The 26,160-nt window shown below is 37.5% G+C and overlaps 1 protein-coding gene across 2 annotated transcripts; it reads left to right on the top strand.

The window, feature by feature from the left end:
- Nucleotides 1-344: 344 nt before the first annotated feature.
- On the top strand, nucleotides 345-22,974 carry ubash3bb (ubiquitin associated and SH3 domain containing Bb). 2 transcript variants are annotated; one of them, XM_077208552.1, is made up of 14 exons: nucleotides 345-609; nucleotides 9,943-9,996; nucleotides 11,467-11,653; nucleotides 11,737-11,935; nucleotides 13,316-13,485; nucleotides 13,632-13,807; nucleotides 17,832-17,976; nucleotides 18,095-18,215; nucleotides 18,293-18,415; nucleotides 18,507-18,599; nucleotides 19,742-19,886; nucleotides 19,976-20,082; nucleotides 22,111-22,220; nucleotides 22,320-22,974. In XM_077208552.1, exons 1-14 carry the CDS (start codon nucleotides 482-484, stop codon nucleotides 22,455-22,457), a joined length of 1,896 nt encoding a protein of 631 aa, XP_077064667.1. In that variant the 5' UTR covers nucleotides 345-481; the 3' UTR covers nucleotides 22,458-22,974. The 2 variants fall into 2 exon arrangements, with proteins under 2 accessions (XP_077064667.1, XP_077064666.1); XM_077208551.1 differs by having other exon boundaries at nucleotides 13,599-13,807.
- The last annotated feature ends 3,186 nt before the right edge of the window (nucleotides 22,975-26,160 follow it).

Raw genomic sequence — 26,160 nt, 5'->3', positions numbered from 1 at the left:
GTGATTGAATGTGTGGAGTTTATTATTTCAGGACGTGTGTAGGCTGACAATAATGTAAAACCTTATTTACTTTGGACTTTTAGGTAAATTAGACTAAATAAAGAAGGTTAGTTTCAAGCATGACGAGTGAAAGGGTCACTGCTAGTTTGACAATATAACCTCGTGACCTGCCTATAATGATTGCTTATTTTTTGTGGCATACAGACGCCTTGCTCAAATATGCTGCTGTGTTCATACTTGAAACCCGCCTATGATGGTCAAAATGTATTTTAGTATGTAGCCAGCTGACAAGGTTTTGAGACGCAGGCATCATCTGTAGCTCGTTAAACTACTGTACTACTACTGTAACAAACATACGCTGCCGCTGTCAGGAGGAGGGACCGATTATGCGCTTAGTGCAGTCATAGTGTAAATCGCTAAATAAGCAGATGTGGATGTGTCGTACCCGACTATCGTCAGTATCATTTGATGGGACTAAAGGATGGCAGCAAAGGAGGATCTTTACTCAAAGATTATTCCGCGCAGACTGAGACAGAACAATTGCGTCTCTGTCAAACATGGATCCAATCTGGACGTGCTGCTATCGATGGGATTTCCTCAGATGAGAGCGTAAGTCCCATATATAATATAGACTATAATGGCGTTCTTCTTAAAATCATCCATGTATAAATAATGAAGATGTTTTTGTCTCTCAAAGTTCGTCTGTGGGGTGTCTTAAGACGCTATAGAACCTAATTAAATTATTGTTGAGGTGGATTAGCCTACTTTGAAATTCAAGTCAGTATAAAGTCACGAAACTGACTGAATTACCTATGGGACAATGTACATTGATTTAGACATGAAAACAATGGTTATCATGCAATGCAAATGGCTTGTATTATATCGCTTACAAGAAAGGCTTTTGTTTCTCATTCAGGTCACTGGTGTGTTTTTGCAGCCAAATTGAGCATCACGTAAGATAAAGTCTTCTAGCCATTTTTGGTAATTGTGTCAAAAAACCCACAAAGAGCACGATCTAAACTATAGGGACTTATGTCTAAATCGATGTAACGATGTCATGCTATTTGAGAAAGCCATCCTTCAGCGTTTCCTTCACTAATATTTTATTATGTAAAAATATATATAAATCTCAAATTACAATTATATATTATATAAATGTGACAATGTAAAAAATACAACAACAACAAAAAAATAGGCTTATATACTTATATTTTATATATTCAAGTTTTTTTGTTTAAGGGCACTCGTAAGTGCATTTGTATTTAGTGTGTGTGTGTGTGTGTGTGTGTGTGTGTGTGTGTGTGTGTGTGTGTGTGTGTGTGTGTGTGTGTGTCAAGCTTAGTAAGGAGTTAATATGCTTTTCCTCTGTTTCCTTTATGGATGTATTGACCCACATAACAGTGAACTGTCCTGATTTTCTGTAAAGGACTCTTTTAAAGTTAAGAGCTTTCAGACCTGTCAACTGCCCTGATGTGAACCAACTGAGATAGGAGGAGCACCATCATACTGACCCAGTCCAGTCATGGTAAAAAGATGGTAAAGGTGTCCTGTAACATGTGAGAAGGAACATCTGTGCTTATTACAGCATGAATGATTTGTAAGTCACAAGGTTTTTGTTTTCATTCTTATTTTGGCACATATACGAGAAAACCCAAGGCTATGCAGCTGTTCAAAATTAAATAACTGATGTGCGCTCAGTCTTGTGTGGGAAGTTTCTTGGCCTGGTGATTACTTGTTTGGTCCTGTTGCATTTGGAACTAATCACAAGTTTTTTTATGAAAAATGAAAATTCTGTCATCCTTTGTTCACCCTCATGCTGTTCCAACCCCACAGGTGAAACTTGAAAAATTGGAATATCGTGCAAAAGTTATAATTTTGATGATTATGGCTTACAGTTTATGAAAACCCCAAATTCAAAATCTCAGAAAATTAGAATATTACATGAAATCACTTCTTTTTTTAAAAGGATTTTAAGTACAGAAATGTCTGCTCTCTGAAAAGTATAGTCATGCATATCTATATAGTTATATATACTAAATATATCCAAATTTTTTGTGTTATACCTGTATATGATGACTTTTATTTTTTAGTGGAACACAAAAGCAGATTTTTGAAGAAAAATCCTGACCACTCTTGTCCATTTAATAAAAGTGAAATGTCGAGCTCCAAAATGACAAAAAAGCACCATAAAACTTCAAAATTACTTAGTGTGAGGAATTTATTTACATTTAAATCATTATTCACTGATAACCTTCCCCTCCAGAGAGCGGTTAACTGTTGAAACTGGATCAGTTGGCGATTAGAAAATCATTCTGATCTGTATCGTTCTAATCAGTAGAATCATTCCTATCAGTAAAACCATTCAGATCAGTATGAATCTGATCAGTAGAATCATTCAGCAGAATCATTCTGATCAATACAATCATTCTCCACTTTTAGAGATACTTGCAAAGTTCCCTAAGCACTTCCCCTCTGGGAATCCCCACCTCCATTTTGAAGTGTGTTCAACTTTGTCCAGTGGACTTGGACAGACCCCTCTACTCCTCGATTTTGACCAAGGGAGTGAGTCTACTCAACATGTACTCTTCAGGCGGATCCATAGTCCACAACGCACCATAATTATGACGTCACAGCAGGTCGCTCTTAATTACCCCCAGCCCACAGAACTATGATATTTGCGTTATTTTGACATTGAACTACATTTAATACTTGTTGTAGCTACCTTAAACTTTTTTTAAACACAGTTATAGTTAATGGTATTGTTATTTTCATTGTGTATTTTTTTTATATTTAATATAAATATATTTATATCTAATATTTCTTTATAAGTAATTATTTAACAGGCAAAACATATATACAGGCATATAGAATGGTGCATTAAACAAATTCATATGGGGACAAAAAACAAACAAAAAAAATCAGCTCCATAGCGGATTCCAGGTGATCAAGGGCTTAAAGGATTAGTTCACCTCAAAATGAAAATTTCCTAATAATTTACTCACCCCAATGCCATCCAAGATATCCATGTCTTTCTTTCCTCAGTGAAAGAGAAATGAAGTTTTTTTGAGGAAAACATTTCTGGATTTTTATTCGAATAATGGACTTCAATGACAACCAACGTTTTGAAGTCCAAGTCAATGCAGTTTCAAAGGTCTTTGAAGTGCTTGAAAATGCTGTGCACGATCGCAGCTGAGGAGGAGGGTCTTATCTAGCGAAACGACAGGTCAATTTAAAAAAAGTATATATATATATATTATATGCATATACTTTTTAACTACAGTTGTTTGGATTGAGTGTTTACAAAGCGACCGTGCGAAGGAGGATTAGTTCAAATTGTATTGGTCCTTTTGTAAACAGTGGGGCGGTACTTCCGCCGGCGCTGGCGACATCGAGCGTGACCTTTCAACGTGATGACGTAGTTACCGGTGCGTTGCAGATCAGCTCAATCCAACAATTGTAGTTAAAAAGTGTATATAAATATATATATATATATATATATAAAAAAAAAATTCTTGTTTTTTTATTTATTTTGAAAATGACCTTTCGTTTCGCGAGATAAGACCCTCCTCCTCAGCTGCGATCGTGCACAGTCCGTTGAAGCACTTCAAAGACCTTTGAAACTGCATTGATTTGGACTTCTAAACGCTGGTTGTCATTGAAGTCCATTATTCAAAGAAAATTCCAGAAATGTTTTCCTCAAAAAACTTAATTTCTCTTCCACTGAGGAAAGAAAGACATGGATATCTTGGATGGCATTGGGGTGAGTAAATTATTAGGAAATTTTCATTTTGAGGTGAACTAATCCTTTAAGGCGCCAGTAGTGGGCACTCATGCAATGACGTACACCTGAGTGAGACGGAGGGAAGTTAGCAAGGGAAGGGCAGAACAAATTGGATTTAAATACAGCTTAGTTTTTGTGAACTGGATTAACAGATCATTTGAGAACATTTGATTCACAAGAATGATTTGTTCACAAATTGGACATCACAATAAGTGTTGGGGAAAGTTACTTTTAAAAGTAATGCCTTACAATATTGCGTTATTACTTTTCATGGAAGGTAATGTGTTGCATTAGTTTAGCTTTACTTTTTTCTCACCTGAGCTGGGCTTGCTTGTTTGTTTTTTAATTACAAAAAGCACAAAAGTTCTATTTTTGTGCAAATGTAGAGGCCCTTTCACACCAAAAGTAAAATGAGTAAGCCTTGACTGAAGGAAATGCAAATTCGCGGCTGTAGAGTACAGGGTGCAGCTTAAAAAATTCTGGATGGCTGAAGCAGGAAATTTCAACTCCCTTACTTCAGCAAAAAAATAAAATTAAATGTGATATTTATTTAGTCATTTTTGCTTATTAGTATGGTTGAATTGGATCTTCAAAGTTCAGCATCAAAGACTTTGGTTAATAAAGTGAGATTAACTACAATACAATAACCATCATAAATACACAGCCTACATAATGCATCTAAACTTTACTTCGGATTTCCCTCAACATGGGGACAGGAGAGGTTTCAATAAATAAATGGGAAACAAATTAACCTGCATTACTTATTTAAAAAAGTAGTTGATTACGTAACTCGCATTACTTGAAATGTGGTTTTTTTTTGTTACCTCCAACACTGATCACACTTCTCACATAAACTCACCAAGTTTGTGGCAGTTCAAGTTCAAGATAAGGCAGATGTCAAGATTTGCACTGAATAACAGCCAAAAGTTCATGAGTCATTTGTACCAATTTTATAATACCTTTATGGTGTATTTTTCATTTTGAAGCTGGACAGAATACAGTTCTCATTAACTTTCATTATATATAAAAGAAGTGTGGGCAAGATATTCTTCAAAAATTACTCTTTTTGTTCACATAGTCATACAGGTTTGGAACAACAGCAGGGTGAGCAAACGATGACAGTATTTTAAGTCTTGGGTGAACCGTTAAGTCTGACTACACTAACCAGTCCTTCTCGTTATTCGCTTGCTCATACTTATATCACCGTTTCTGTCTTGTCATAAGGTAGCGTTTACCAGTAGTCAGTCTGCGGCTCTGCGCATATATAATAATGCTGTGGTTTTGTCTCAGGGTCACGCTGTGTAAATGTCATCAACTTCCTTCCTGAAAGAGGACAGAGCAGGAGATGAGATAGCGACCATGACCTCCTGGTGTATAAATACTGAGATCCTGATCATCTTCCGTACTGAAAGGCCACATTATGTCCCTTGCAGGATGCATTTCATGTTACTGTTGTGATGTGATGCATGTTCTGTTCTGTGGATACAAGTGGGCCGTCAGCTGTCCCTGTTGCCTGTCCTGGTCTGGCCACATTTGCTGACAGGCCTGCAGGTGTTGGCTGGCCATATTTTGGGATGAACAGCTGTGCGCTCTGTGTGGCAGGGATGGCAGCTGGTACTTGTGGGCCTTGGGGCTTCTGGGATAGTGTCTGTTGCTCTTGCCGGGCGTCAGTGAGATCAATCGTATCTTTTTCTTCTTCCTTTTTGGCTCAGTTCCCTCGGTGGCTGCTGGGATAAAGGAAACACATGTAGGCCAGCATACTAGCATCAATAGAGAGCGAACCTCTCCTCCACCTCTGAAAAAACAGACACAGGCATAAGAGTGGGATCCACAGAAGCAGTTGTTCTAAAGTCAGCCTACTCTTCTACTCCTCCACTGTTTATAAGGGGCCTGTATCAGTGTGTGTTCTCTCATTTATGAGTCCACCATCTGTGGCGATTGTGCGTTTGCCAGAATGAGAGCCGTGTGTCCAAATGCGGGTGTCCTTCCACCCTCCTGCTCAGAATGAAGCTCTGGAAGAAACACACAGATACAGCTAAAAATGTGAATTATTGTTACTATTTAGAGTGTTTTATGCCTGCTAAAGCTGAATTTTCAGCAGTCATTACTCCAGTTTTCAGTGTCACATGAAATAGCTCTAATATGCTGATTTGGGGCTCAGGAAACGCTTGTTTCCTCTACAGAATAAAACATTGTAAAAGATAATTGCGCCTTTTTATCTCACAAGAGTTTACATATCGCATTTCTGACTTCATTTCCCAGAATTGGGAGATATAAATTAGTAATTGCGTGAAATAAAGTCAGAATTCTGAGAAATAAACTCTCAATTCTGACTCTTTTTTTCCTCACAATTGCGACTTTATATCCCTCAATTCTAAGATAGAAAGTCAGAATTGCGAGATGTAAACATTAAATTGTAAGATAAAAAGTCAATTACCTTTTTTTATTTTTCATCCTGTGGCGGAAACAAGCTTCCATAGGAAACAGTTCTTATTATCAAGATTGAAAACAGTTGAACTGCTTAATACTTTTGTGGAAACCGTGATATTTTTCTTAAGCTTCTTTAATGAATAAAAAATTTCAAAAGAACAGCATTTATTTGAAATAGAAATCTTTTGTAACATTATAAATGTCTTTAATGTCGCATTTGATTGATTTAATGTGTCTTTACTAATATAAAAGCTATTTATATTTAGAATCTTTACATATAGGCTACTTTTGAGAGCAAACAGTCCAGTACTGCAGTACATCTATCATACGCTGACATCAGTTATTTGTCTGCAAAACCAGTTGTTGAAAGTGACACTCTTGAGCCTCATGGCAAAGAATCAGGCTAAACGGAAGATCTGTAAACAGGAAACTTAGGGATGCAGAGGCCTGAGCTGTGGGATTTCCCCAAAGAGCCGAGTCAAAGGTGTGTTCATGCCTGTTTGGTCAGCTGGATGATTATGAAAGACGCTTTGTGGAGATCATCTGGAGTGATTTGTGGAACAGTTAGTTGCATCATTAAACAAGAACAAAAAATAGAACAGGCAGTAAACCTGTAAAGTTAATCTTGTTTACAGGCTGCTGGTTGCTAATGCTAAAAGCCATGATATAAATATCGCAAAATATAATCTCCTTTTAGATCATTTATATAATCTGACTACCACAAAACAATACAAAGATTTTGCTCATGTAAGCAAACTGTGGCAAAAAAGCAGTAGTACTAAATGGTCAAATTATTGATTTTAGAATATGCTTTTAAAAACAAATCTTTTCCCCTCTCCATTTACTTTTAGGGTTTGTTCAATACACTTGAGGATATAGATGTACAAATTCATTGAGCAAAATACGCGTGGAAGACTTTACTGATCACTGCTTTTCGGACGAACAGTCATAATTATTTCATTATCATATGTGTCACTGGAATTTGTAAAGAATCACCCCCCCCACTGCACCTTCAGCAAATTGTATATGAGTAATACAGGGTAAATTGGAAATAGCTTAGACAAAAAGGCATCTTAGTACATGACAAGTTATGAGTGAAGCGTATGTGGGCGCCTAGGCGGTTATTCAGTTTTAATCTCGTTTTAAGAGGCATATTTGGTTAAATGATGGGAAAATATTACTTGAAGCTTTATGACCTACTTTAAATTTTAATCAGTGGATGTTTTCACTATCATGCTTGGTATGCGCGTTAATATTTCATGTTGTCAAGAGCTTTTTCCATGAAATGAGAAAAAAACGAATTTCTTTTGCCATCCTCTTGCTAACATGTAAACCTCTTCGGCCTCTTTCTCTTTTTCACTCAGTGCATACGGTGTATGAGAAATTGTTTCGGCCTGTTACCACAGTGATTAAGTCTACTACACTGTAGAGTGAGATGACTTGATCTGGGCTGCTTCATTATGAAAAAGTGCTGGTCTGTTCTAATAAGAAAATGAGGAAATGAAAAAAAAAGTTTAATGCAAATAATAAAATGTAACTAACCATATCAAATCAATCTTAACTAATTATAGTATATATTTAAAATAGCAAAATAAATTCATCAACTATTAGGGAGGTCAAAATGCTTGACTTTTTGTGAGTTTCATGTCTTGTTTAATGTCAAGTGAAATGTCATGAGCCTAATGAAACTATGATATTTTAGCACAGATTCATCTGTTGCGGAAAATGTGGCTAATACTAATACAATATTTAGCCCAGTGATTGTCTCATGTGCATTAAGCACACTTTGGTGTATATACTTTTTATTTAATCCCTTTCATCATATGTAATAGTTCATAATTTACATGTTGTTGGCATGTGTGCGATCATGGAAATATTATGAATTTCAAGTTTTTTTTACGATCTAGTCATTTATGTATGTTCAGATGTTGACTGCTGTTATCTACAGCAATTAATTAGTCTTTTTAGTCTTTTTTATGAACACATAATATTGTAAAATGTTATCGCAAAGCTGTGATCCGTACTATAAAAGGGTTTAAACCGTCACAGGGAAGTAATAACTGAAAAGTCACTTTTTTAACTTTGAGAAATACGGACTGTCTGTGGCTCTGGGTAAACTCTTTCCTGTTTAAGGTCTTTGCAGAACAGAGCTTAGGGGAAGTCCTGGTATACCGTGAGGTTTCGCTTCAGTGGTAATAGCTAAAATGAGGCAATGTGAGGTCTTATTGAGGTCCTGTTCACACAGGCTGAAACACTCTAATACACTCTAATACACTCTATAATACCATGTGACAACAGTGTCACTTAGTGTGCATTCAGAACAGAAACCGTCTCACATTGTTTTTTTTTTGTGTTCTTTTTGGTCACGCAAATGCTGTTAAATTTACCTCCTCTTCTTATGAAGTCAGGTTCCGAGTTTTCTGAAAATGGCAAATTAGGGTGTATTCTTACCCTGACTTTGTTTTTCATGAATGTCTTAAAGAATTGTTCTATAGTTTTTAAAGTATTTAATGCAATTACATCAGAAGTAACTGTAATTAAATGACAGAACAATTAATAATGTTTATTTTCCAAGGGAACACATTTTGTGTGGGGCTCCGTAATACGCAAATAAAGTCCAACTAACTATACTATCATGCATGGTTAGAAAGATAATAAGGTTTATCAACTTTCAAATTGTTATGGAAAATGTTTTCCATACGTTTTGTTGTTGATTTCAAAGGTTGTGTGTTGAAACTCCACTATATTTTTGCACAAATGTATCTGTCACTTGGTAGAAGCTAGTCAAATAAAGATGTTTCAAAGACGATCTTTGAAAACCATGAACAAAAGTATGCAAGATCAAAGAAAATATGATCCAAAGTGCATTTAATACTGAAGTACTTTCCATTTAAGGTCCATCTTAAAAAAGATGTACACATTTTAAACGATAACTTTCACTTCAAGAAGCAATCACAATGTGTATGAGACACTGAGGTGTAAGAGAAGTGTGATGATCACCTCTCCCACGCAGCATATCAGCTTTTCACTGGCTCACATGTTAGAAATTATTATTACACATGTTCCACTGTCACAGACCTCAAAACATGGTGTCACATTGTCTATTACATTCAAAATGACACATGGTCCACTGGAAAATGACAAGTGCATCTTGGCTCTTGTACAACAGGTCATAGACTTCAAACATATTCTCATCATACTGTATGCTTAGTTGCTTAAAGACCCCCTGTGGTAAAAATCTAGTTTTTAATATTGTTAATTATGTCTATGTGTTTTTTTTTTTAATATGCTTTAAGACAAACCATGTGCAAATTCATGTCAACACCATTGCTGAGTATTTTCTCTTTAAAACTGTAATGATCTAAAGACAGTCTTAAAAACACGTTTTAAAATCGCTGGTGTTATTTACATCACAAACTACATGTAACCAATCACGTCAATGTGCCGGCGGGCTTTAGCATATCATTACTATGCTGTGAAGCAAGAGAGTCTCAATAGAAGCCATGTTATCCCTGTATATTTTTCTGTTGATAAGAAGAATCGAAGAATATAGATATTAAGAATATAGCAGGTGAATTATGTATATGATGTATATTACAATGTTATGATGAACTATATGCCTTTTCTCCATTGACGTTCTAAGATTTGCAAAGCATTTCTGAGGATGCTGTCTGACTCTGAGATGGGGAACTTGTAGCTGCTGGTACTTCTAAAGTATTTTCTCTTTACAGGCTGAAAGCTCTGGCATCAACTGGAGGCAGAAGTGTTCAGCTTGCATGTGACTGGTGAGCTTTCCTAACTGCACTCCTAGGTCTTCAACCCTCCTCCTGGGGACCAAATCTACGGCAAAGTTTATTTCCAATCTGCTTCAGCACACCTGAAGACCATGATTATCTGGTTCAGGTGTGTTTGCTTAGGGTTGTAGCCAAACCAGAGATGTGCTGTGTCCCAATTCGCATACTCTCCATCCTAAATAGTATTTGAAATTAGAATTAGTGTGTCCCAAATCGTAGTATGTTGAAATGAGTTTTCCAAAGATACCGTTTAGAAAACGAAATCCGTGCACACTCAAATGGCTAATATTGCCCAGTGCCACAACCCATTGATCGTTGGACAAAAAAATTGGATTAGAACTACAAACTATGATCTTGGATTAGAACTACTTTTAAATAAAAAGTATTAAAAACTAGTAGAGTAGGTTTAGATAAAGGGGTTTGACCCTTGAATGATCAGTAATCAGGATCTAGCCTGACTTAAAGATATGTATTCAATGTTATCCACATTATATTTCATCTGCACAGCATTGTGAACTTTTGTAAAACTTTTGTACTTTTAAAAACATCATTATGCAGATTGCAAAGGAGAGTGCATGAAAGACCCACGACTGGCAGATCAACGTGCTGCTATATGTCTCTCCGAAACGGTAGGAAATTAAATTAAATTGAATGTGGAGGATATAACTGTGACAAGATGATTGACGGCATTTTTAAACGTTTTGACGAAGTAGTATGTCCCAAAGTTTGCCTAGTATTCTCCTACACACTCAAAAGTATGTACTTTTTCTTTACGAAAACAGTACATACTTTAAGGGCATAGTATAAGTAGGCGGATTGGAACGCTTATTATTGGGAGATATGAGGGTCCGTGGCTCTAACATTGGAGAAAGCGTAACAGCCAACTTGGATCATGTGTGCCTTGATAACCAATCACATTGGATCTTTGATGTCATTGAATTTCATTCAGAGTTATGCGACTGTTAATCACTGTTTGCAGATACCATAGAAATGAATGAGAATTGTCAAACTAAATCATACCTGTCACCAAATGTCCATGATTTCTTTTATAAAACTGGATTTTTTTCTGTGTAAACTATCCAAAACTAATGTTTAAAAGCAAACATTTTGAAGATTAGCCATTGGTGGTTGATTAATTAAATAAGCCATTTTCCCACAAAAGCTTTTTATTCAGTGTAGTGATGCCTCTCCTCTATTGACATCCCAAAAAAAAATCCAGCCTCTGTTCTCCTTCCCTGCCTACCACAGCTTTAGCAGGCATTATGTTTTTTTTACATTGGTTCCCCAGGAGCAGGGTTGAAGCCCTCTGTCTAAAGGAATCGTACTGCCCTCTAGTGCTTCATTTGCATCAATCCAGCAATTCTATACATAAAACAAGCAGAATAATTTGTTGTCAGTTACAATTACACATACTTTATATGCTGGTTTAGAATTTATGATCATGTGCATGTGTGTCCTTAGGCTGTTTTCACATTTGGATGACCCTTTCCTGGACGACCCTTTACCCAGAGAGTATGTGCTCTACCTGCGCCCCAGTGGGCCTTTACAAAACCAGCTTTCACATTTTTGGCAGCAGTCTCGCTTGACTTGTGGAAAGAACAAAGCTCACAACATATTTCCACACATCACACTCTGCCAGTTCTTTATGGTGAGTCACAATTTATATTTTAATCTTGATCTATTCTTATTATGCTGTGGATTTTTTTACATTTCTTAATTTTATGTTTGCAGTGTCCAGACAATAAACTAGTGCCTCTGTGTGAAGCTCTGCAGTCTACAGTGAATCAGTGGAGAGGCCGCTTCCCCAGCCCTTTGCCCCTGGAGCTCTACACCTCCACCAACTTCATTGGCCTCTTTGTGGAGGAGCAGGTGGCTGAGACACTGAAGAAGTTTGCGGCTGACTTTGCTGTGGAGGCTGCCACTAAAGCTGGTGGGGAGGCGTGATCAGAGCATTTGTCACAGATGGTGCCTGGATAGTGCTCACGTTTTTTTTTCTAATTAGCTCATTACTCATCCTCATGTCGTTCCAAACCCCGTATTCATTTCATTCTTACTTGGAACATAAATGTTAAAATTTGGCAGAATGTCCAAGCTACTTTTATCAATACAATGAAAGCAGGGCATTTTAAAAAACAAAGTAATTTTTTTGGACTTTTTATGGATTTTTAAAGATTTAATTATCAGCGAATAAGAGTTGTTACTCTTATGTAACTAAAATGGTAACACTTTGCAAGAAGGTTTCATTTCTTAAAATTAGTTCATTTATAGTTAACTTCAACTAACAATGAAAAATACAATGAAAGTATTCATTAATCTTTTTTGATGCTAAATTCAACTTTCACTCATACATTCTTAAAATCAAAAAGTTGTATCTGTTGATATTATTTAATGGACCAGAGCTAACATTAACTTACAATGAACAGCTTGTATTTTTATTAACTAACATTGACAAAGAATAATAAATACTGTAACAAATGTCTTGCTCATTGTCAGTTGATGTTAGTTAATGCATTTATTAATGTTAACTAATTGGACCTTATTGTAGCCTTACCAGTAAAACTAATAAAAATAATTTCCGTTAATTGAAATAAAGTTGAAATGAATTCGAAATATTAAACGAACAACTTGAAATACAAAAATTACTAAAACTGTAAAACAATTACTAAAGAAGATAAATAGATTTTTTTTAAAGTGACAAAAGCAATTACCAAAATTAGTAAATCTAAAATTTTAATTATAATTTTCAATATTACAAAAAAGCTAATTAAAAATATTAATGAATACTATAAGCAAAACTAAAATAATGTTCTTTTCCTGACTCAAAGCTATCATATGGCTTCAGAAAACTCTAATGCACATAATATAATTTAGAATAAGATAATAAGATGTATGGAGTACTTTTTATGGTTTTATGATGCTTATTTTTTCCTTTTTGGAGCTTGACGACCCATGGACACTATATGCTTTCAATATATGGACAAGAGCAGCAAAAGCATTCACCTTTTTTGCTTGAAAAAAAGACATGAAAAAAGAAGACAAAACAAAAGACAAAACTGAAAAACATGACATCAAAGACATGAGAGTGAATGATGACAGAATTTTCTGTTTAAAAGAACAATCCATTTAAATATATAATTGTCCAAGATACATTGCTAAACTATTAAACATTATGAATGATTTATGTTTTAAAAAATCTGTGTAAATTGAATTAACTGATACTGATTCATTAATCAACAAGGGTATTTGAATAAAGAATGATTATAAATTCATAAAAATGCTCATGACACGTATTTATTTATTTATTTCATAGATGTCCATGTGGAACCACATAAAAAGCAGCTTCATTTGACTCTAGCCTATCACTTCCCAACCAATCATTTTTCTTCCTTGGAAAAGTTGGCAAGAGGGATTGAGGTGAAGCTGGGTTGTGACTGGCTAGCTGCCCTCTTTTCACGGGACATACGATTTGCTAATCACGAGGTGAGGACTAAATGAGCCAATGTTTTACTATTAGTCTCATTCGTGCAGTTTTATTGTTTTACTAGTTAATGCAAATCCACATTAATGCATACTAACCTCTGTTTCACTGTCAGACTTTGCGAGTGATGTACCCCTACACTCCTCAGAATGACGATGAGCTGGAACTGGTGCCAGGAGACTTTATCTTCTCATCTACAGTGGAGCAAATGAGTACCAGTGAGGGCTGGGTGCACGGCACATCCCTGGGAACAGGCGTCTCTGCACTGCTGCCTGAGAATTATGTGAGCCCTGCTGATGAGTCTGACACATGGGTTTTCCACGGGTAAGTTCTCCAAATGCTATGATCAGTTCTCAGCAAGACTCTTTCACATTGCTTGAGGCTCAAGGGGAAGTTCACCCAAAACATACTCAACGGATGCATCCGAAATCACATACTTCCCGACTAGGTACTTCTTTTGAATAAGAAATCACTTTGTTTGCATCCATTAAACAAGTATGTTCTATATAGTGTACTGTAAGAGGGGCTGTGGGATGAATTAATGCAGGCATACAAGGAAATTTTGAACTTTATTGGCTACTTATAGGGAGACACACACTGCAGTAACGCTCGCTTCACCTACTGTACGTGCTCTCTATACTATTATTTTTACTGTCATACATACATGTGCATGTCCCTTTTCACACATAACAATAACTGCGCATGTCAGCTCGCTAACTCCCCATACCTATCCATAATGTCACAATTGCATCACCCATGAACAGCAAACCAAATTACCCAATTTATATAATACTAAATATTCACGCAAAATAAATCTCACAATAGTATGAATGTGTGTAATATGAATATTATCCAGACAAGACATACTACATGCGGCATGTTTTCATTGTCATGTGACCTACCAGCGTCACTTGCGTCATTTCGCTGCAATTCAGAAATCCTTTCCCGTGGCCTCATGGGACAGTAAAGTGTCCATTGGATGCGCACTTCAGAATCTTGACAGAAGTAGTTGGTCATCCGGGTACTTTTCACCTACTGTTTTATAAATACTGTGAATTCGGACATAGTGCTTTTTTTCACGTATTATGTATTAAGGAATTATGCAATTTCGGATGCAGCCATCCTCATATCATTCCTACACTATAAGACTTACTTTCTTCTGTGGAACACAAAAGGAGATACTCATTGTTTTTTTTATTTTATTTTTATCCATACAATGGAAGTCATTAAGGGTCCAATGTTGTTTGGACACCAATGTAATTTTTTTGTGAGTGTTCCACAGAAGAAGGAAAATCATACAAGTTTTGAATGACATGAGGGTGAATAAACGATGTCTGAATTTTCATTTGGTGAACTATCTCTTTAAGCATTTGAACAAACCCCAAAATTCATAGCAAACACATAGAAACATGTCAGAAACTACTTGGCAAACTAAGAGGCCATTTACATGACACAGTTTTCAACTAAAAACAGAAAACGTTTATGCTATTTTTATTTAGGTTCATTTACACTTTGTTTTCACTCATTTACATTTTGGGGGCCTGAAAACACAAACTTTTAAAAGCGGGATTTAAAGTGTGCGCGCTTTTGAAAACGATACCATTATTGTCTCCGTGTAAACTAATTTGAATTCATGAAAACTGTGACATCATGCACATGTATATTATGTGTTCAGTCTATACATGTGAAGTGTTTCTTAACAAAGTGACATCGCCAACTACCGTCCTGGCATGCAGAATACAACGTTTTTAGTCGTTTTTCGCAGATCCATGAACGGGATTGTTTGAAAATGTTGTCGTCTATACATGAAAACTTTTCCGTTTTTAGTACATTGTTGTTGTGTAAACCAACCTATAGAAAACCTAGTTCAACCACATAACACATGCATTCATGTAAAAATTTAATCTCATTTTCATTCTGACTGGGTGTTAAAGGTGCCATGTGTATGAATTGAGTTAAAAATATCCAAAAAATGAGCTACACGCATCAAAAGAATGAGAAGAAATAAGGGCGATGATGTCATTAAAAAAATGACAAGTTATAGTGCTGCAGAGATATCAACCTGAATTAGCATGCTAAATTACTACCCACGGCCCGACAGGTGTCATAATACCAGTTTCAGCCATGGGAGGCGGTATGCGGGCAACACCAGCCAAACTGCAATACACGAACAACTCGCACGGCTTGTGGGCGTACTTGAACCTGATGTGTTTGATAGTTACCTCTACCCACAGATCCGATCCGGTTTTAACCTGTTATCTACCAGAGCCCGTCTCTACCAAGCTGATGATAAAATGTAACATTAGCTAATTATATTATGTTTATTAAATTGCTTTCCTGAGGTTAATTGACATATTTGTTCTCCAGCTATGTTATTGACCTCTGCACGCTGATTAAAAAAAAAGATTGGTCGATATTACAGGTCCTTCTCAAAAAATTAGCATATTGTGATAAAGTTCATTATTTTCCATAATGTAATGATAAAAATTAAACTTTCATATATTTTAGATTCATTGCACACCAACTGAAATATTTCAGGTCTTTTATTGTTTTAATAATGATGATTTTGGCATACAGCTCATGAAAACCCAAAATTCCTATCTCGCTGCACAACGAGAAGAGGTGACCGGACCCTGAGGAAGATTGTGGAGAAGGACCGATTCCAGACCTTGGGGGACCTGCGGAAGCAGTGGACTGAGTCTGGAGTAGAAACATCCAGAGCCACCGTGCACAGGCGTGTGCAGGAAATGGGCTACAGGTGCCGCATTCCCCAGGTCAAGCCACTTTTGAACCAGAAACAGTGGCAGAAGCGCCTGACCTGGGCTACAGAGAAGCAGCACTGGACTGTTGCTCAGTGGTCCAAAGTACTTTTTTCGGATGAAAGCAAATTTTGCATATCTTTCGGAAATCAAGGTGCCAGAGTCTGGAGGAAGACTGGGGAGAAGGAAATGGCAAAATGCCTGAAGTCCAGTGTCAAGTACCCACAGTCAGTGATGGTCTGGGGTGCCATGTCAGCTGCTGGTGTTGGTCCACTGTGTTTTATCAAGGCCAGGGTCAATGCAGCTAGCTATCAGGAAATTTTGGAGCACTTCATGCTTCCATCTGCTGAAAAGCTTTACGGAGATGAAGATTTCATTTTTCAGCACGACCTGGCACCTGCTGACAGTGCCAAAACCACTGGTAAATGGTTTACTGACCATGGTATTACTGTGCTCAATTGGCCTGCCAACTCTCCTGACCTGAACCCCATAGAGAATCTGAGGGATATTGTGAAGAGAAACTTGAGAGACGCAAGACCCAACACTCTGGATGAGCTTAAGGCCGCTATCGAAGCATCCTGGGCCTCCATAACACCTCAGCAGTGCCACAGGCTGATTGCCTCCATGCCACGCCGCATTGAAGCAGTCTTTTCTGCAAAAGGATTCCCGACCAAGTATTGTGTGCATAACTTAACATATTTATTTGAAGGTTGACTTTTTTTTGTATTAAAAACACTTATTTTATTGGTCGGATGAAATATGCTAATTTTTTGAGGAATACATTTTGGTGAGTTGTAGCCTACTGTATCTTTCAACAGTGTTCGTGTTTTTTTACTATTAGCTAGTAGAGATGATCGGTTCACGTGAGCTAGGGATCTGTCGTGTAACATTTACAAGCGCCAAAACGATATTTATTGTTTGAATTTGCTTAATAAAATTGACAGAATCTGAGAGCTGAGATTTTTTATATCGTAACTAACCTGCTCTGTCTAGTCTGTCGGTCTCCGTGTCCTCTTTGCTTTGCGATTTTTCTGTGCATGACAAAATTGATGTGTGGCGTGACTGAGAGCGTGTGAAAATTGTCAATTGTGTGTGTCTGTGTGTGAATTCGTGAGAGTTGGCAGCTCTGAATGGCGCTAGCTTGGTCAACATCAGCGAATGCTGTCCGTCAAATTAATGTAATTAAAACTAACAAAAAAAATGTAATATGAACAAAACGAATATGAACATATTCACTGGTAAAGGTGAAGGGGAGTAGCTTGAAGATGTCATATTTAAAAATCACTTGACATCAACCAACGTTCCTCTGGAGTCAAAACGTCCTCTATTAGGAGTTGGCTCGGCTTCGGCTATGGCTCTAGGGTCGTCTTGAAGGTAGGGGCGGAGCATAGAGACTATGCCGTTTCTCGTTTGTTACTCTAGAGTAGACCAACTCACTTTCTGGAGGTATACTGCCCCCATCTGGTATGGAATGTGGAGTATGAATTGATTTTTTGGCGGACATGACACAAGGCACCTTTAAATGTGTTAAATGTTAACAAAGACAATGTTTTGCAGTGCGTTAAACTCTTCTCATGCTCCTTGAACAGATCACACTCCTTCTTTTGTACTTCTCCTTCGGAAAAGTGTTCCAAAGAGAACAAAGCCTTGGATGGGCTGCTCAGCCTTCGATGCTTTGAAAACTCAAAGCTGGGAGAGTCCGCCATCTTGAGTGTTATTTGCCAACCTATGCAGGTGCCTAATAATTTCTGAGTACAAAACAAAAACGTTTGAGTTCAAAATAAACGTTGGCTTTGTGCAGTTACTAATGATTTGAGTAATTTATTAATGCATTCTGTGCTGTTGATGGTAGGTGCTTCGCTCCAACATGCAGTCGCGGACCCCTAAAAGGACCCTGTTTGTTTGTCGGCATGGAGAGAGAATGGATGTTGTGTTTGGGAAACACTGGTTCTCACAGTGTTCCGACTCCAAAGGTAATCTGAACGGACGGGTCGTGGCACCTCGCTCACGTGGTGCTGTTAGTTTGCCAGCTCAGTTTGTCTTCCTGTAGGCAGGTATGTGAGGAGGAACCTGAATATGCCTGCTGCACTACCCGCCTGGGGTGGAGCGCACAGGGACTATGAAAGGGATGCTCCTATCACAGTGATTGGATCTACACAGGCTAAGACAGTGGGTATGTCTGCTCAGTGTTTTAATGTGCACATGCAGTTTCACCAATTGAATTGTCCATCATGCTCTTTTTATGTCATCTGTCTGATTTTCAGGTGAGGCTCTGCTGGAAAGTAATACCAGTATTGATTTTGTGTACTGCTCGCCCAGCCTCCGATGTGTCCAGACAGCTCATGAAATTCTCAGAGGTACATGCAGTCAGGAATATGGAGGCAGCAGTGTAATGGATAAGAATGCCAACATGATATAAAGAAGGGTAGAATTTGCCACTAGGGAATATTTTTTACATGACCTACATTTGGAAGAATCACACTTGTTATATCTTGTTAACAATAGGAATGAGAATTAATGAGCTGATTCAATTAGTCAAAAATGACACCTCTGCAGTGTGAACAAATCTATACATGTCTACAGGAAAATTCCAATAGGTGTATGTAAATGTCTTTTAGACCAGGGGTTTTTAATATTTTATATGCCATGGACCCTCAAATATGATAATCCCCTTGTGAGGGACCCCCTTCCTAAAATATAAACAGTTGCAATACATTTGCAAGTATAAAGATCCAATTTATACTGTGAATAATAAAAATACTATGAATACACAAACACAAACGTTCAGTCAGTAAGATTTTTGAAAGACATTTTTTTATTAATTGATCAACAGTGGCTAAATACATGAACAATGTAACAAATCATTGGCATCTTGGTTTCCACAACAATATCAAGCAGTACAACGGTTTTCAACATTGATAATTATAAGAAATGTTTCTTGAGTAGCAAATAAGCATATTAGAATAATTTCTGAATGGTCATGTGACACTGAAGGCTGCTGCAAATTTAGCTTTTCCATCACAGGAATAAATTACATTTTAAAATATATTCAAACAGAAAACAGTTATTTTAAATTGTAATAATGTTTCACAATATTACTGTTTTACTGTATTTTTAATCAAATTAATGCAGCCTTGTTGAGTATAAGAGACTTGACATTAGAAAGTCTTACAGACTGTGACAAATATTAGCTGGAATATTTAATGGATATTAATTGAATATTTCGATCTATTTATGTATATTTAGTTCTATTAAGTTGCACTTTTCTTCCACCCACCAGTTAGAATTTCCTTGTGGATCCCTGGGAGTCCCTGGACCCCAATATGAAAACCCCTGTTTTTGACAATCACAATTGCATTAGATTTGTACTTGTACTATCATAATAAATGTGAAAGAATGACACTCTGTTGTGCTACATCTTTATTGACATTGTCACTTTATTTTTAATTAAAAATGTTATATTTAAATGCTCTGTGACATGTGTCATGTACTACTTTAGGAATGCGGCAAGATGGCACAATAAGCATTCGAGTTGAGCCTGGGCTTTTTGAGTGGACTAAATGGGTGTCAGGGACATCTTTGCCTGCTTGGATACCCCCCACAGATCTCGCTGCGGCCAACCTTAATGTAGACACAACGTACAGGTAACAACTCAAGTGATCATGTACTGTGGCCTATGTAGGAGCTATTTACATTTCAAATTCAGTCCTAATCAACAGCTGCCTTTCCTCAGACCCCACATCCCCATTAGCAAGCTAACCGTCTCGGAGGCGTATGACACGTACATAAGTCGCAGCCACCAGGTGACCAAAGACATTTTGACATACTGCAAAAATAAGGGTGAGTGATAAATATGCTGCTTTTACTTGACTATGTATGCCTTCTGTATACATACATATGTATGTATTCTGCCTCACATATCTTTACCATAGACTAGTGCAGTGCTTTAAGTGGCCCAAAAGAGGTGCCGGTACTCTATTATTAATTTTTTTTTTTTGCTGACTCCCCTCCTCCCCTGAGGTAACAACAACTATATTGAAGGGGTTTTATATATATATATATATATATATATATATATATATATATATATATTTACAGTCAACAGACAACCTTATAAAAAATAATTCAATTGTGGATTTGCTTGAGCGAGAAAGAGCTACTGAACATAAATAAAATGTGCAAAAGGGTATTGAAAACATTTTGAACAAAATGTAGGCTACATAAAATAAATTATAAAACATAATGACATAATAACCATAGAACAGTAGAACATAAACATGAGTCATGCTATGGTTCATTCATTTCTTTACCCGTTTCACACACCCTCTCCGGAGCACGTTGAGTTGACACCATGATTGACACATGGACACTTATAATCGGATTGACGGCTCGATCGGACTAAAAAACCCTCGTGTAAACACCTTAATCGATCCGATTGAGCTCGATCCGAATGACATTTCGATCGGATTGAAAGGGGTGGTTTAACCCTTATGTAATCCGATCGAGAGAACATGTAAACAGTTGATTGAAAACCGAAACTGAAAGGACTGCACATGTGCAATGACGTTAAATAAACATAATGAGTGAGTATAACGCGCGGAACGAGCTGTTTTTCCTGTTGAATAAAGTGTCATATTAATAAGCTTCCCGTCATTCCAAAATTCTCATTTTACTCACGCGTATGTGAAGTGAAGCAGGACAACGTCCCACTAGTCCTTGTTGTGGATTCTCATCCACAGACGCCTGGTCTTGGCCGCGGGGAGGGGCATTTTTACTTCGTGATCAGCACGGCAAAACGGTTAATATGCTCTAAATTATGACCATAGACGAATTAATATTACGTCTGCTTTTTAAAACAAATAAAGAACCAATAGAGGAGAATATTTATGCGCGAACAGCGGGAAACTCTGTATATTCGTGCAGTTTGTGCATGTCAAAAAATCAGATCCGATTTGAAACTTGTGACATATAAATGCGCACATCAACCCGATTACTTTATTTATCATTCATGTAAACACCATGTTCAGATTCATCAATCGTATTGATTTCATTCCGATTGTGTCCATGTAAACGTAGCTACTGACAGCGGCAAAAGCGACGCATGCTCTTTTCACTTGTAAAACTCAAGCGTGTATGGGTAATGTAGTCTCTGCTCTCGGTGGGACGAATTAGAAAGCGTGCATTGTGAAGGGCGCTCTGAAAAGCGACAGCGCAGCCAAAGGATTAAAACAGATGTGCAAATGAGCGTACCGGTACGCTAAAAGCACGTTCTGGGCGTACGGAGAGGTGGCGGTACGCTCAAGAGCTATATTTGGAAGTGGCAGTACTGAGTACCGGTGCGTACCGGCCCACTGAAAGCACTGCTGTAGTGTAAAAAAGCTGGACGACGCGTCTCCACCACTTCCCTCTACTGTAGAAAAATTAAGCCAAAATATGCCAGATATGGTTGTTGCAGATTAGGCTCTATGATTAGGCTACGTCCTTCGGAGCCCGATTCTGCGTAGAAGTGATCCTGGTGGAGACGCGTTATCAAGGACCTGCCAATATTCCTGCCCACGCAAGCACATTTGTCAATTTTGATGTTTTTTATCGCATCACAACACTTGAACATACGACTGTGTGATAAGAACTACAGTACCGAAAATGACAAAATAAATAAATGATTTGAAGTGTAATTGGATTTTTTGTGTGTGGATTTTTTAAGTTTGACTTGTCTCTCATTCGATTACATGGAGCGGGTGGGGTTTAAGACCTATACTGCAGCCAGCCACCAGGGGGGGATCAAAATGCTTTGGTTTCACTTTTCAGGACATGTGTGGCACACTTATTCTTTACTAATAATAACCCCCTTCTATTTTTTTATATCAGGAAAAAACATTCTGTTTGTGGGACATGCTTCCTCTTTGGAGGCCTGCACTCGCCAGATCCAGGGTCTTTCTCCCCAGAATCCTAAAGATTTTGTGCAAGTAGTCCGAAAGGTTAGTTTCACCCTTTTACTTTAAACATTTGAATTTTATACTTTGTTATTATCATACATCATTAAGTGATGCTTTATGGAAGCCGATCTTTCCATCCAGATTCCATACCTGGGTCTCTGTGCCTGTGAGGAGCAGGGGGACTCGGGAGTCTGGCAGCTCGTGGATCCACCAATTCTTCCTTTAACTCATGGGCCCAACCACAGCTTCAGCTGGAGAGAGACCCTACAGCAAGAATGATCTTATCTGCAAGGTCATTCTACAAGAGACTGAAATGCTACCTCCACTGGAAGCACACAACTAATATTAGAATAACAGATCTAATCTGTCACATCGTTAAGTTATGCAAATAAGATATTGATACAGGATGTGGCAGAGCTTTTGTTTGCAGGTGGACAGAGAAGACTTCACTGAAAAAATTTACATTTGTGGTAGTGTTTACTGAGCCTTTAAAGAGGCTTTCTCAGGGCATTGGCTATCACTTTAACTGGTCAAAATGGACAGTGGCATAATGCAGCACTTATTATAAAGATTATAGATCATGTCCTGCCATGCAAATATGTACAATTCTGCAAGAGCTTAAAGGCAGCCATGTCTCAATTATCTCTCTTGCAAATGTAACTTGAATGCATAAAAAGTGTAATATTTGTTTTAGCATAGCTGAATGAATATCAGATGCATTTGTAATATCTTTACATTAAAGCTGAAGTGTGTAATTTTTAAAACAAATAATTAAAATTGTAATTAATCTTAAAAAGGGTTCCTGTCCCATCTCAGAATAATATGATCAGATAAATATAAAGTTATTTGCTGGTTGATTTTCCTCTTTTCTCTCTATCGCTTTATCACTGTTTGACTAGCTGGAGACTGTGGCATTGTTCAAACAATTGCCATATGTCTTTCTTCTGAATGCAGTTATCAATCTCTCTCTATTTTCTCCTCTTTTTGAAAGTTGTGAAAACACTATTTGCAAGTTTTTCTTTTGCTATTTGAGCAAATGAGAACACCAAAAAATGTTTTCTCTCAATTACCGCAATGGAAGTGCACCTGAGACCCGCAGTGACAGCTGCTGTCAAACTAGCTAAAATGGAGTGATGCAAGTAGCTTTGCAACAGAGCGGTCATTTGAAGTCGAGAACTTTGTCGGTGAATTGTCTGTGGACACCAGCTCAAACTGCGGTCTTGACTCCCGCATCGCGATCGGCATCCGATTATTCTTATATTCAGTCATTTTGAGGTAATTTTTTCCAGGATTATTATTACTATTACGTTCAATATATGTTGCTGCTATGTGAAAAAAATAATCAGCAAATCGCGCCGGCGCGTTTGTCGACACCAGAGGATTAATTTTAGCCTAATAAGAAGGAACATAAATTGTGATTAAAACAGGGGCGCGGCTAGAAATGTTGGGCCCTATGAAAGAATATGAGGTTGGGCCCCTACCCCACCCATTCCATTAATAAAATCGATCTCTGGGGGCCCCTAAAGTGTGTGGGCCCTTAGAATCGTCCTAACTTTTCCCCCCCTTAGCGGCACCCCTGGATTAAAAATATATGCTCACTCACATCATGACGCCGCTGAGGTGGTGGAGTTCATGCAGGTATGAAGAGCAGCGTTTGGCAGCGCGAGCTGTTTGGAGAAGCCCATTTCCACCTCCATTGCGTTGGAGAAGCAATCCCACGTAAAATGCAGGTTGCACACTGGAGCGATAGGCGAGAATTAACTACCTAGGCTACACGAAATAATCTAAATAACTATATAAATGCTATGCTAACTAGATGCTAATATATACGGTATCTATCCTGATCGTTTTCAATACTTGTAATTCCAACGCCTGACTCGCTACAGTAGTTTTGACGGAACCAGATGCTTTTATACCACGGGCTGCCAAGGGCGTGGTGAGCTCGCACCAAGGGCGTGACCGAGTGACGTCAGAGAGTATTCTACTACTGCAGGAGCTTTCCGTTTAACCTGAAGAGGGCAGCACTCAGACGTTTTTAGACCATATATTTGAAAATTAAAACACTTTATACCCAAATGTCAAAAAATGTACTCGAATCAATGAACAGCATTTATGAAGCTCCATTCTTACAGATAGTTAACTAAAAAAAGTTGTTTTAGTGTTTAGTTACCCTTTAAATCATCAACCAGACGAATCACGGTAAGTTTCCAGGGGTAATAAGCTTTTTGTCAACACTGACACTAAAATGTGAAAATGCAGCACAATAATTCAATCATAACATATTTGATGTTTTATGTACCACTAAAGGCCTATGTGACGTGTGGCAGAATCATATTAAACTGTGTGCGACCAGTGTTTGAGCATTGCCAATCACAAGATTAAATACAGAAATGGGCTTCTTTTTCCCTAAATGGAAGACTTGGGTTAATACCGTAAAACTGTTTAGTAGGATGCCCATATTACCGTCTTAAAAATATTGATTGAGTTATACTGTAGGCCTATTTTGACTAGCTGAAAGGCTCCATTTAGCAGTATCGAAAATCACAGTTAATTCAAATCATTAGTCGTTCTGTATAGCCTACCATTTCAGAGCGACAACTCATTCTGTAAAATTCTTCAACTAATAATAGGCTATGTTGAAACGTCAATATTGTTTGAGGGTTTTCAAACATTTGAGATGTTTCAAATTTGAACAACTGCCTTTTTGTTATTATTAGTGACTTGTTTTTTCAAGAGAATGATCAAAGATTTTATACAAAGGCACTTTGGAATGATAACCTGAGAATATGAGAACCCTGAATTAAGCTGAATCGTTTGAATTAACGCATATGGTTGGGAATACATGAAAGTACAATCAACACCCTCATAACCTGATTAAAAACGCACAATAAACAGCAATATGTTCCAAGAAATGATTTTATTTGAATGTTTAGAGCAATGTTCGAAAGAACCGATTCGCGGAAATGATTCGACTAACAGCTGCATCGCTTTTCTTACCTCAGCGGCTGAGAAAGACAGACACAGACAGTGCCTCTATTCTAGCATGGGCAGTGCAACAACCTTCCATCCCCACTGCAGAAAAGAAAAATACTGCAGAGAGATATCATCATTAACAAAAGAGCGTCATAACAGGTACGAGAATTAGGTAATTAATTTGTTTTCGGCCATTTCTCAAAGCTAATAATAGCACGTTTTATTAAATTATATCCATTGCCAATTTGGGGCAGGATCCATTAAGAAAATCGTCTCTTTGTTCGAGAGCTCCCATTATCTCGTTGATCTGGAGATGAAAGTTTTGAGAAGACAGGCGAGTGTCTCACACCTTTGTAAGGTATCTCATTTGCAGTCAGCTGGTTTCGCGCCTTTGCATGTGACGTGTTATGGCGCGAAACAAGTCGATTGAAAACATCATTTCTGTCAATTAGTTGCTTCGTGGAGTTCACGCCTTTATCAAGTAAATCGCCATAAGTGTTGCCAACCCTTCCCTTTTTACAGTCAGTTTGCCGAAGTCAGTTAACAGCAGAGGATAGTTACAAAAATGTGAGTATATTAATAACAAGTGATCAGATATCCAAGTAATAATGTTGACAGTTTAAACCATAATAACTGAAACTGAAGTATAGCTATAAACTATAACTGTTCAATTTATTATTATTATTATTATTATTATTATTATTATTATTATTATTATTATTTATATTTAGTTTTGGCCTCTGACTGAATCATTAAGGCCCTTATGCCACCGCGATACATGCCCTTGGTCTGATTTCTAAAGGACAACAATATTAAATCTTTAATGTCTTGGTTTAACCTCAGGTATCTTGTCATATGGCTTCTTCATTTGACCTGTGATTTGTGGGCTAATCTGATCAGTTAGATATATTTGTTCTCTTCGATGAAGATGCCCTCTAGCAGCATCCTGAAATTAGATTGAACAAATGCAGCATTGATGCATTTGTTCAATTACAGAGAGCCGGTCAGT

This window comes from Siphateles boraxobius, unplaced genomic scaffold (genome assembly GCF_051911475.1).
Source record: "Siphateles boraxobius isolate OS27281-9 unplaced genomic scaffold, OSU_SipBor_1 6, whole genome shotgun sequence".
Classification (NCBI taxonomy): Eukaryota; Metazoa; Chordata; class Actinopteri; order Cypriniformes; family Leuciscidae; genus Siphateles; species Siphateles boraxobius.
Note: the sequence above shows the minus strand (reverse complement) of the source record. Positions and strands in the feature narration are given on the sequence as shown.